At 33.1% G+C, this 13513-nt stretch overlaps 1 protein-coding gene across 1 annotated transcript in view; it reads right to left on the bottom strand.

The window, feature by feature from the left end:
• The window catches only part of ATRNL1 (attractin like 1), a 723131-nt gene that overhangs the window by 505691 nt on the left and 203927 nt on the right, over nt 1–13513 (bottom strand). Inside the window, exon 18 of the mRNA XM_034663626.1 lies at nt 6316–6453. Coding sequence (XP_034519517.1) covers nt 6316–6453 — 138 coding nt within the window. The remainder of the gene's footprint in view (nt 1–6315; nt 6454–13513) is intronic.

The raw sequence follows: 13513 nt of genomic DNA, 5'->3' as shown, positions 1-13513 counted from the left end.
TTTTAAAAGTTATTCTGAAGCAAATCTTTAATCAAAGTATAACTTCATGCCCATACCAAACATTAAATATCTACATAAAATTATATTATTATTAATGTAATGGCCTCTCTTTGGGATATTTAAAGTCTCAAGTTAGCCTTTCTCTGCCACACAGGAAAATCATGTATACTAAGAAAATACAAACTTTTAACTTTGTTGTTGAAAATAATTAATAGAAATAAGATTTTCATGTCAAGTGATTTTCGTTCATCTGCAGTTTTAGATTATTCAGGTCAATGCTCCCAGTTTGAGAGAATTAAATTTCTTACACTTATTTCAAGAAATACTCAGTTCATTTGGTTATAAATTTTCAGCTTTTCTAAACACCTCTAATATGTGAGAAGGGTTCAAGATGAAAAAAATTCCCATCCTACTAGAGAGAAAGAAGAGTTCATTCATATTCCTTTTACTACCCTCTTGTCTGAAAATAGTTGTGTCATAGCCCAATGTATTTATTAAAGTATTATATGCTTCTGTAAAAGTCTGCTATAGGTAGATATCCACAATACCCCAAAAGTTTAAAAATAAATAAGTTTTGCTCATACAAAACAAAGGTAAAACTAGAACTGTTACTGTGTTGAAAGAACTCTTTTTCCCCAACTAGAAACGAGTAAGTTTCTTTATCACTATTAAAAGTAAAAACATAAAATAAAATTTTAAAAAGTATGTAGAAAGGAAAAAATCAGGTAAGTATAATATTAAAAAGCCTAGAAAAAGAACAAAATGAACTAAAAGACATAACTTTATATATATAAAATTAGACTTTGCTAAACCCAATTATGAATGCAATGTTAAAGAAAAAATCTTATTGATAATACCAACTAACCCATTAAACATCTTCCAATAAAGTAACCAAAAAGAGTTAAGACCTAGATGAAGAAAACTATTGGTCATACATGACCAATTTTTTAAATACCTATATTTCATGATTTATAGAGGGCTTTTTTGTTCTTATAGTATATCTTTTCATGAATAATCAAATAAAACAAGTATATATAAATATTTTTAAACATTTCAGGGATTAATAGCATTATAGCTTAGTTGTCTTACATTTAGAACAAAGTATAATGAAAATCTTTTAACTAATGATAATCATATAAAATTGAAACTTATAAACTGAACTCAACTCCAAAGGGCCTACCCAGATCCTTCCATGAAAATCAATCTCTTTGTCCCTGATTCTGTCATTCAACCTCTTCATAACACTGTTACAGCACCCTTACCATGCATAGAAATTCAAGCCCTAGCACAGTGTTTTGCATATAGTTAAGTACTCAATAACTGTTTGTGAATTTGAGAATATTCCTTCACTGCAAAGTAATGCAGTGTATAGAGTGTTGAGATATTACAGTAAAGTGAGCTATTCTATTCAATGAAATTTTCATTTATTTTCTCTTACTAAAATTTATAAGTCAAATTAGAGATAATATGACAAAAATAATACTATTACAGTCTAAATCATAATTTTATTAACATACTTAAGCCTACTGATGTTACAAATTGTAGTAATAAAAATAATAGTAATAACGGCAATAATAGCATTCTAGAGTTAACATTTGCCAAAAGCACATATTATTTCTTATGTAAAGTAACTCATTTAAGCCTCACAATAAATTAAATTAGTCACATAATTTTTAAGTGAGGAAACTGAGACAATAAGAGGTTAAATAACTACCCAAGGTGACAGTGGCATTGCCTGGATATGGACCCAAGCAGTATGATTCCAAAGCCCAAGCTGTTTACAATGTTTTACTCTTCCATAGCTACAAAGATTGATAGATAGATGATAGATAGATAGATGATAGATAGATAGATAGATAGATAGATAGATAGATAGATATAGATAGATAGATAGATGCTCCAGAGCAAATTTGTATCAGAGAATTTCCTTGGACATCAATGAGAAATAAAATAATTTTAATAATAAACCCCTTTTTAGAAAGTTTTTGTTCTAACTTCTTATTTAAACTCCAGTTAGTTAATATACAGAATATTAGTTTCGGGAGTAGAATTTAATGATTCATCACTCAAATAAGATAGATAGATAGATGCTCCAGAGCAAATTTGTATCAGAGAATTTCCTTGGACATCAATGAGAAATAAAATAATTTTAATAATAAACCCCTTTTTAGAAAGTTTTTGTTCTAAGTTCTTATTTAAACTCCAGTTAGTTAATATACAGAATATTAGTTTCGGGAGTAGAATTTAATGATTCATCACTCAAATACCCAATTCTCAACACAAGTGCCCTCCTTAATACCCATCACCCATTTAACCTATGCCCCACCCACCGCCCCTCCAGGAACCCTCAGTTTGTTCTCTATAGTTAAGAGTCTCTTTAATTGTTCCCATCTCTCTTTTCTTTTTTCCCCTATGTACATCTGTTTCATTTTTTAAACTCCACATATGAGAGAACTCATATGGAATTTGTCATTCTCTGACTTATTTCACTTAGCATAATACACTTGCAAATGGCAAGATTTCATTCTTTTTCATGGCTGAATAATATTTCTCTGTGTGTGTGTGTGTGTGTGTGTGTGTATCAATCACATCTTCTTTATCCGTTCAACAGTTTAAGACATTTGAGCTCTTTCCATAATTTAGCTATTGTTGATAACGTTGCTATAAACATTGTGCATGCACCCCTTCAATTCAGTATTTTTGTATCTTTTGGGAAAATACCTAGTAGTGCAATTGGTGGATCATGGGGTAGTTCTACTTTTAACTTTCTGAGGAACCCCCATCCTGTTTTCCAGAGTGGCTGCACCAGTTTGCATACCCACCAATAGTGTAAGAGGCTTCCCCTTTCTCCACATCCTCGCCAACATCTCTGGTTACCTGTGTTGTTATTTTTAGCCTTTTTGACAGTTATTTTTTTTTAAGATTTATTTATTTATTTCAGAGAGAGAGAGAGGGAGAAAGAGAGCAGGGGAAGGGGCAGAGTGAGAGAGAGAGAGAATCTCAAGCACACTCCATGATGAGTGTGGAGCCCAACACAGGGCTCAATCTCATGACCCTGAGATCACGACCTGAGCCGAAACAGAGTCAGATGCTTAACTGACTGAGCAACCCAGGTACCCCCCTGAGTTAGTAGTAAACCACTTTTAATAGACAATTGTAATAAAAGAATATCTATGAATATGCCATAGCCTAAAAACAATCAGAGAGAAATCTACAAGTACATTTATTAATATCGGTAACAATGTTAAATTGATGTTAGTAGACGAAATTTAAAAAATAATCTCCGAATCTGCAGTACCTCTAAAGCCTCACATTCAAATATAAATCTACTTCCTTCTTTCCCTTAATATCAGCAGACTTTGAATTTTAATAAATGTATCTACTACTGAAAAATGAACTTTTCTCAATAAGGTGAACTAAAAATAAAGAAACAGCAGTAAATTTATACTGCTCTTTTTTTATAAATTGATTTTAGCCACAGCTGCATTAAAAATAATTCACCAGATGTGACATACTGTTGATTTAGTTAGGTAGCTAATGTGGCCCTAAGAAATAAAAATGACTTTCATATATTACATCACCATAGAGAAGTCAGAGACAGCAAAATAGTATCTTGCCAACTTTCGGAAACAAGGAAACTATAAGGAATTATTTAAAGCTCCATAAACGACCAGAGAATGTGCAGTAGTGAATAAGACAGGCATTCATCTTTCATCCCCTTTAATTTTCCATTGCATTATGCCTCAGCTTGCCAGATGTGTAATGTCAGCAACAAAAATGAATATGGAATAACTGAACTTAGTCTTAAACCTAGCAGAGAAGTATCATCCCCAAAGGAGAACATATTTCTAAAAGCACTTATGCCTATTGGAGTGATAAAACTTACCATTCTAATTTAAAACATTTTGTAGCTAATATAGTTATTCAAATGTTCCTTTTGCCTATGTTGGCAAAAAATTAGTACTTTGATAATCCCCATGACATTGCATTTGGCAGTGGATTCTTAAATATGCACCAAAAACACAAGCAACAAAAAAATAGATAAATAAACTGGACTTCATCAAAATTGGAAACTTTTGTCTTTCAAAGGACACTATAAAGAAAGTGAAAAGGCAACTTACAGAGTGGGAGAAAATATTTGCAAAGTATTTATCTGATAAGGGCTCCATATATGGAATATACAAAGAGCCCTTTCAATTCAATGACAACATCAAACAATCCAAATAAAAATGGGCAAAGGACTTAATGATTTTTCTCCAAAGATCTACAAATTGCCAATAAACACATGAAAAGGCACAGGAGCCTGAACAAGTATCTGTACGTCCATTACTCACAATACCAACAGGTGGAAGCAAATCAGGGGTCCATTAATGGATGAATGGATAAACAAAATGCACATATGCACACAATAGAATATTACTTGGCCTTTAAAAGGAAGACACTCTGACACATGTTAGAACATGAAAGAAAGGTGAAGAAAATTATGCTAAGAGAAAAACGTCAGTCACTAAAGGACAAATACTGTACAATTCCACGTATTTCAGGCTATCTAGAGAAATCATATTCATAGTGACAGAAAATAAAATGGTGGTTGCCAGGAGCTGGAGTAAGGGTAATGGAGAATTATTATTTAATGGGTACAGAGTTTCAGTTTTGCAAGATGAAAAAAGTTATGGAGATGGATGGTAATGATGATTTCACAACAATGTAAATGTACCTAATGTCTTTGTGCTACACACATAAACATGGTAAAAATGGTAAATTTTATGTTATGTATGTTTTACCACAATCAAAAAAAAATAAATTGTTCTAAAATGGGCAAAGGACTTCAATAGGCATTTTCCAAAGAGCATATACAATGGCCAACAACTACATGAAAACATAGTTAACATCACTAGTCATTAGGGAAATGCAAATCAAAACCACAATGGGATATCATTTCAGATATCCACTAAGACAATTAAAATTTTTTAAAAACGGAATATAACAAGTGTTGGCAAGGATGTGGAGAAATGGGAATCCTCTACATTTCTGGTGGGAATGTAGAATGAGGCAGCCACTATGGAAAACAACTTGAACAATTGGGCAATTCCTCAAAAAGTTAAACGTAGAATTACCACAATTCCTCTCCTAGTTTATGCACAAAAGAACTGAAAACCAGTATTCAAACAAAGACTTGTGCAGTAAGGTTCACAGCAGCATTATTCACAACACATAAGCAGCGTTAACATTTTTATCTAGGCCAGGCCCTGGGCCAACTCCGTTTGAGTCTTCATTTTTTCATACCCAACAGTGGAGGCTTTTCTGTGGGTGCTGTATGGGCAACCTCTAAGCAGAAATAGATTAAAAACATAAGGGACAAGGACCAACCTAGAGATAAAAAAGGATTACTATAAAATTACAATTTAAAAGGACATTTTTAAAAGAAAACCTAAAAATTCCCTAAAAAGTAAGAGGAAAAAGCAGGAGGATAGAGAGGAAGATAGAGAAAAGTAGAGTTTAGTGAACAAAATAATGTGATGAGAATAGCACTATAAATGCTCTTTTAATGTACTTCAATTCCCTACGTGTGCCTCTATTATATATGATCTCGTTTGATCTTTATCATTTCCCTTTTACATATGAGAACAAAGCAGCACTGAGAGGTTGAGTGGTTATGGCCATATATGTGAACAGTAGCGGGGGGGGGATTTCAGCCCAGGATTGATTCCAAACACAAAAAAATCTTATCTGATGTAAGGCATACACAAAACCTTTAATTATTTATTATATCTAAAGTCAAAACAATAACTTACTATTATTAAAAAACAACAAGCAGTGATTATTTTTGAATAGTGAGACTACAGGCAATTTTTAACGTGTCTACATTTGCTAAATTTCCTATAATAAACATGTATTCATTTTGAAATAAGAAAAAAATTTTTTTCAGTATATCAGAGAATTGTTATAGCTCACATCACCCCTAGGAAATAAATACTACCTTCTAAAAATATTGAAACTTAATAGAGGGCGCCTGGGTAGCTCAGTTGGTTAAACGTCTGCCTTCAGCTCAGATCAGGATCCCAGAGTCCTGGGATCAAGTCCCTCATTGGGCTCCCTGCTCAGCAGGGAGTCTGCTTCACTGTCTCCCTCTGATCTTCCCCCCCCTTGCTAATAATGCTCTCTGTCAAATAAACAAATAAAATCTTAAAAAGAGAAAAAAAACTGAATGGAAAAAATTTTCTTTTATAAAATATATTTTCCACAAGAGTTGTATCTTTCTCAATTTTCTTTTCTGTAGTAAAAATATACTGAAGTAAAAGAAAATATACTTACCTGTGCACTGTCCTCCATTAGTTGGATCCCCATAATAACCTGGCATGCAGTCTTGACACTGCTTTCCTGTGGTAAGATTTTTACACTGTTCACACACATTATTATTGATGCAAGTGCTGTGTCCATTACACTGGCAAGCTAAAGAAAAGAGTAAAAAATATTATAAATATCTATAAAACCATAGCAAGTATAATAGCTATTAAGACAAAGAATTTATTTTACAATTTTGAATGGTAGCAAAGTCTAAAGGACATTTCCCAAGTTTTATTTTTTTTTAATGTATAACATATGTGACTCAAAATATTAATGCAGGACAATATATACAATAAATTGTGTTGAAACTTTGTCATATTTCTGTAAAATGTAGGGGAAAGAGATAAAGTAAAACATAACAGTTACAGCTAAAAAGGGAATACTTATTACTTATTTGTTTTTGAGAGAGAGGGCGCATATGAGCAGGAGTGAGGGGCAGAGGGAGAGGGAGAGAGAGAATCTTAAGTAGGCCCCATGCCCAGCACGGAGCCCAATACACGGCCCCATCTCACAACCTTGACATCATGACCTGAGACAAAATTGAGTTGGACACTTAAGTGACTGAACCACCCCGGTGCTCCAAAAAGGAATACTTTTTCAACAAGTTCCTTAAAGATTCATGTGAATGTCTAGTAAGTTATAGAAACACAAGAATGAATAATATAGCTTTGGTAAAGAATGTTAAAATGCATCTTAATTATATTTACACATAATAACAAAGGATCAATATAGAAAACTATGTGGCTATAGGTCGTTACTTCATAAAACTCCAGGTATGATGAACAAAAATAGCATTTTTAAATTAATTTGCATAAAAGCAAATTACCTTATCTTCTTTGGATAAGAAAAGCTTCAAAGCTTAATCAAAATTCTATTTGAATGTGAACTAAACAGAACCAGATTTAAGGCATGAGACTTTTTTATGTGTTCATAATATAAGATTTAATAAGTTCTGGTATTAATTTTACAACAGAATTTCAGATGAGAGATAAAGTTCATATAAGAAAGCTCATGCCTTTCATGCCTATTTGAAGCATAATGACTTAGTTTCAGAACTGCTTGCCCAAACACCATCATCATTGCCATCTTCATAATCATTTTAAACATCATTACAACTAAGATAGCATTTAATTGAGCTTTCTCTTACTCTAGCCAGGGAAGCCAATATTTAATCAATTCCAATTGTTTGTGGCCAGCATCTATTCTGATTGGTCAGTGTACATATTGCATCAGTTTTAAAATATATAAATACCACCGCCCTGCCAGATAGTATGCCAGGTGGTAAGCCTAAATTATATCATTTAATCCTCACAATGATTCTATATGGAAGGTACTACATTGGGGACCATTTCTAGATAAGCCTGGAATAAGTAACCACCCAAAGTCACATGGCTAATCAATGGCAGAAACAAACACACAATCAGAAAGTAAGAATAAAAAGACCAGACATTAAATACCATACCTTTCAAGATACAAAACATGTAAATATAATTAGAATGTCAACAATTTTGTTTTAAAATGTGTAAGTATGGGATGCCTGGGTGGCTCAGTTGGTTTAAGCATCCGACTGACTCTTGATTTCAGCTCAGGTCATGATTTCAAAGTCCTGAGATCCAGCCCAGCATCAGGCTCCATGATCAGCAGGAGTCTTCTTTTCTCCCTCTCCCTCCCTCACCTTCTGCCCCTCCCCGTTTGCGCTCTTGTGCGCTCTCTCTCTCTCTCTCTCCCCCTCTAAAATAAATAAATACATCTTAAAAAAATAAAAATAGGGAGACAAACCATAAGACACCCTTAATCTTAGGAAACAAATTGAGGGTTGCTGGAGGGGAGGGGGGTGAAGGTGATCGGGTAACTGGGTGATGGACATTGGGGAGGGTATGTGTTGTAATGAATNCGCCTCTAAAATAAATAAATACATCTTAAAAAAATAAAAATAGGGAGACAAACCATAAGACACCCTTAATCTTAGGAAACAAATTGAGGGTTGCTGGAGGGGAGGGGGGTGAAGGTGATCGGGTAACTGGGTGATGGACATTGGGGAGGGTATGTGTTGTAATGAGCACTGGGTATTATATAAAACTGATGAATCACACACCTGTACCCCTGAAACAAATAATACATTATATGTTAATTAATTGAATTTAAATAAATAAAAACTAAAAATAATAAAGATTAAAAAAAATAAAATAAAATGTGTGAGTATGCTTATGGAAAAGTTAATATTGCTTATCTTATTTTACACCATCAATTTTCTATAATAAATTCATATTACTTCTATAATAAGAAATAAGAAGAACTATACTTTTTTTTTAACATTTGTTTAAAAGTGTAAGTTGTTGTCTCATAGAAATTTTATTATGCGACACCACTAATTAATTCAGTCAGGTAAAACCAAAATTTATTGAGTGCCCACTACATATAAAGCATTACCCAAAAAATTTAAAATAAGAAATGGGTTTCTACATGTATTTTATGAATCTCCTGGTGACATATTTTCATCAGAAAAACAAATGCTTTAACTTCTGAATGAGATGTCTAAATTCAGCAATGACATCTAACATCCTCCTGTTAGCTTACCACTACAATAAGAAGGAAACCTTCTAGCAACTTACAGGAATTTGGGTACAGTGACAATGACACAAATAAAACTAGAAACTAGTAAACTACAATACCTCTGGAAATTAAAAGAGGAGCCCTGGTGTAATGCCAGTCACTGTCTCTTCCTGAAAATGAGAAGTTCAGAAGGCAGTTCTGAGCCACAGGGGAATCGCAAAGCATATTATTGGCATGATGCCACATGGAGAGTGTGATACAGGGGAAGTCTAATGTTTGAGGTAATGAATATACCACAGAAAAAGCTGGTACAATTTAGACCTAACTGCAGGCAGAATTTCCCAGAGGGAAAAGGGGGGGGGGGGGTCATTGTCATAGCTTGTAACTAGCATGGTCACAATGGCAAAAGAGAAAGCGTGTTACAGAAAGTAAAACCCAGGTTAATGGCTAAAGCAAACACAGACAAGAAAAGGATGCACAATAAGCCTATGATTATGTTTTATTCCCACTAGCATCAGGGTGCTGGAGCAATGAGTAATAGAAACTTGCATCTAATAGTTCTTCCAGGATACACTGTCACTTAAAAGGTTCTAATAACAACCTGGCCAAGGAACATGAATAAAACTAAAGAGAAGCTAATCCATATTGTTTTGTCTAAATTTAAAACCAGACCAGATGGTTCTTTATCTATGGATAAACAAACAGAAAGAAAGAAAGAAAGAAAGAAAGAAAGAAAGAAAGAAAGAAAGAAAGAGAGAAAGAAAACATTATGGAAAACTCAGCATTTGATATACAAACAAAGTGCATAGTTTTGAAAAAGATGTACTTTCTAAAACAGATGTAAAACATTTAAAAATATCTGCTTGACATTCTCAATAAAATTTAAAAAATGTATACACAGAAAATTTACTCAAAACATTTTTAACACATGCCCTATCTTAAAACAAAAGGGATTATCAGATGCTAGAAATCAGAGCTGGGATTCAATACAAGAATGTTGAAGAGAATGTTGAGGTAGTAACAGAATTCCACTATACATAGGATGGACAAGCAGGAAGAAGGAGACATGGGTTTGAAAATCCAGCATGGCCAGCTGATATGACCTCTGGTATCCTCAAGGAAGACAGCTAAACTGAACCATATTCATAGTGCTTGAAGCCTTCAATTGCAGGCCCTATCTGTGGGGGGAAAAAAGGCACTAAAGCACATCACAAGCCCAAGGTAGCTGGAAAGAACCTTAAGGACACTGCAGTATGTGTATGAAAGAGAAAAAGTTGTGAGAACTTAAAGCCTATGCCAGACATAGATGTTGGGTGAAATTCACATTGTCCACATGGTAGAGAAACTCCAACAACAAACATTAATGTAAAATCTGTTCTATAATCAAGAAAAGCCTTGCATACACCTTGTGAAATCAGATGTAAATGGCGCCTTGAAATACTTCTAAAAACCCCAGTCATACAAATACAACACAGAATATACATTGAGAAAAAAAATTTTTTTTTCTGTAAAGGGCTAGATGGTAAATAATTTAGACTTTGTTAATGATATAATTTCTATCACAATTACTCACTTCTGCATTATAGTGCATTATAGTGCAAAAGCAACCATACACAATACATGAACAGTTGAGCATATCTGCATTCCAATAAAACTTAATTTACAAAAATAGACAAGTGACCAGGTCTGGCCTTCAGGCCTTGCTTTGCAAACCTCTGCTTGGGGGAGGGTGGGGGCAAGCAAACAAACAAAAACACTTATAGAGTTAAACCTCAAAGAGAAAATTTACAAAGCATCAAAAAGAGGACTCAGAACAAAGAAAGAGATAATAAAAATAAGAACTGATAGCCCAAGAACAGGACTCACAGGAAAATTAGAAGACAATGAAAATATTCAAAATAATTAAAGACAGAGAAAAATAAAACTATGCTTAAACAAGTACAAGTAGGTATGATGACAATTTCTGATCAAATAGAGAACAATAGTAAAAACAGAAATTTTTAAAAAGTGAATGAATATTAATGAGTGGAAAAATAACTAAAATAAAAAACACAATAAAGGGACTCAACAGTAGATTATACTGGCAGGAGAAACAATTAATAGGTCAGTAGAAACTATGTACGCACAGAAAGAAAAAACAATGAAGAAAAGTGAACAAAACCTCAGATAAATGTGGGAAACCATCAAGTACTCAAGCCTACGTGTAATGGGAGTGTTGAAAGGATAAGAGACAGAGGAGGTTAAAATTTACTTGAAGAAATAATTCTGAAAACTTCCCTAATTCAATAAAAATGTTTTCTACATATTCAAGCAGCATAACTCTAAGTACAAAACACATAAGAGATTGACAGACACATTATAAAAAAAATGACAAAAAAAACAAAAACAAGGAGAAAATCTTTAAAGTAGCAAGAGAAAATATGACTTCTCACAAAGAAGCCCAAAAAGATTAACAAAGGACTTTTAATCAGGAGCAGTGGAGGCCAGCAGGCACTGGATAATATATTTAAAGTTGTCAAAGAAAAACTGTCAACCAAACATTTCATATAAGAAAAGTTACCTTCAAAAAATTTAAATGAAATAAAGACATTCACAGATAAACAAAAACTGACAGAATTTGTTGCTAGCATATTTACCTTATAAGGAATACTATAGGAAGTTCTTTAGTGGGAAACTACATGATCCCAAACAGTAATTCAACCCCACACAATACAATAAAGAGCGTGGGTAACAGTAATTACACCATTATAAAAGACAGTAAAAGGATATATTTTGTCTCCTTTCTTATGTTACCTAATTTTTAAATTATATTTTAAAAGACATAATGATATTGTTGGCTTATAACATAAAAATATATTTCCCATTAAGAGCACAAAGGAAGTAGGTGGAACAAAATCTATATTGCACAACAGACATGACATGGTTTTAACAGATGGTAACTTGAATGCACAGGACTGAATGAAGAAAACTGTAATTCGTAAATATAAAAATTAATATAATGAAAGCTATAAATAATATTCATCCTCCTTCTCTCAGAGTCTTTAAAAGACAAAATTTATAAAGTATTAACTATAAAACTGTATTGTTGGGCTTGCAACATATATGGATGTAATCAATATAACAATTCCAAAAAAGAAGAGAGAATAGACCTATATGCGTAACATTATTTTATCTCATTGAAATTAAGTTATTACGAACCTGAAGCATGTGTTAATAGGCTAAGTTGTATATGGCAAACATGGGAGCAACCACTAAGGAAATAACTCAAAAATATAGTGAAAAATCATTAAAAAAATTTAAATGCAACATTAGAAAATATCCACTTACCACTAAATAAATAAATAAATAAATAAATAAACAAAGAAACAAAAATGTCATGAGACATATAGGGAAAAAAGTACAGTGGCACACATAAATACAATTATATCAATAATAACATTAAACATGAATGTAGTAATCAAAAGGCAGAGATTGACAGACAGACTGGATTAAAATTAAGATCTAATTATGTACTGTGTATAGGTGACACACATAAAGATACAAATATACTTAAAGTGAGTAAATGAAAAAAGATATACAAACAGCAACCATAAGAAACCTACAGTAGCTCTACAAATTTCAGATAAACTTTTAAAAATTTTACTAGAGATAGGGGCGCCTGGGTGGCACAGCGGTTAAGCGTCTGCCTTCGGCTCAGGGCGTGATACCGGCGTTATGAGCCTGCTTCTTCCTCTCCCACTCCCCCTGCTTGTGTTCCCTCTCTCGCTGGCTGTCTCTATCTCTGTCGAATAAATAAATAAAATCTTTAAAAAAAAATTTTACTAGAGATTAAAGAGGGACATTTTGTAACAATAAAGAACAATCCATGAAGAACATATAAAAAGTATAAATATACACGCACCTAATAACAGATCTCAAAATGCATGAAGAAACACTGACAGAAATTAAAATACAAATATACAATTCAACAATAATAGTTGGAGGCTTTACTACTTTCAACATGAATATATCAACTAGAAAGAAGATCATCAGGGAAGAGAAGACTTGAACAACACTATAAACCAACTAGACCAAGCCAACATAAATAGAAGAATGCACACAACAGCAGCAGAATATACATTCTTCTAAAGTGCACCAAAACATTCTTCATGAAACACTACATACTAGGTCATAAAACAGACCTCAAAAAATTTAAAAGAACTGAAGTCCAGGCACCTAGGTGGCTCAGATGGTTAAAGCGACCAACTCTTGGTTTCATCTTAGGTCATGTCTCAGGGTCATGGAATCAAGCCTCCAGTCAGGCTCCACACTCACTGCGGAGTCGGCTTGGGATTCTCTCTTTCTCCCACTGCCCCTCTCCCCTTCTGTCTCTAATATAAATAAATAAATGTCTCTAATATAAATAAATAAAATAAATTCTTTTTTAAAAAATAAAAGTAAAAAATAATAAAAGAACTGAAGTAATTAAAGTATGTTCTCTGAAGACAATAAAATAAAATTGGAAATCAATAACAGAAAAAAGTCTGAGAAAATCATGAATATGTGGAAATTAAGCCACACATTCCTAAATAACCAATGAGTCAAGGAGCAAAACATAAGGAAATTAAAAATT

This window comes from Ailuropoda melanoleuca, chromosome 6 (assembly GCF_002007445.2).
Source record: "Ailuropoda melanoleuca isolate Jingjing chromosome 6, ASM200744v2, whole genome shotgun sequence".
Taxonomy (NCBI): Eukaryota; Metazoa; Chordata; class Mammalia; order Carnivora; family Ursidae; genus Ailuropoda; species Ailuropoda melanoleuca.
The sequence above is the reverse complement of the archived record's forward strand: the minus strand, read 5'-3'. Positions and strand labels throughout refer to the sequence as shown.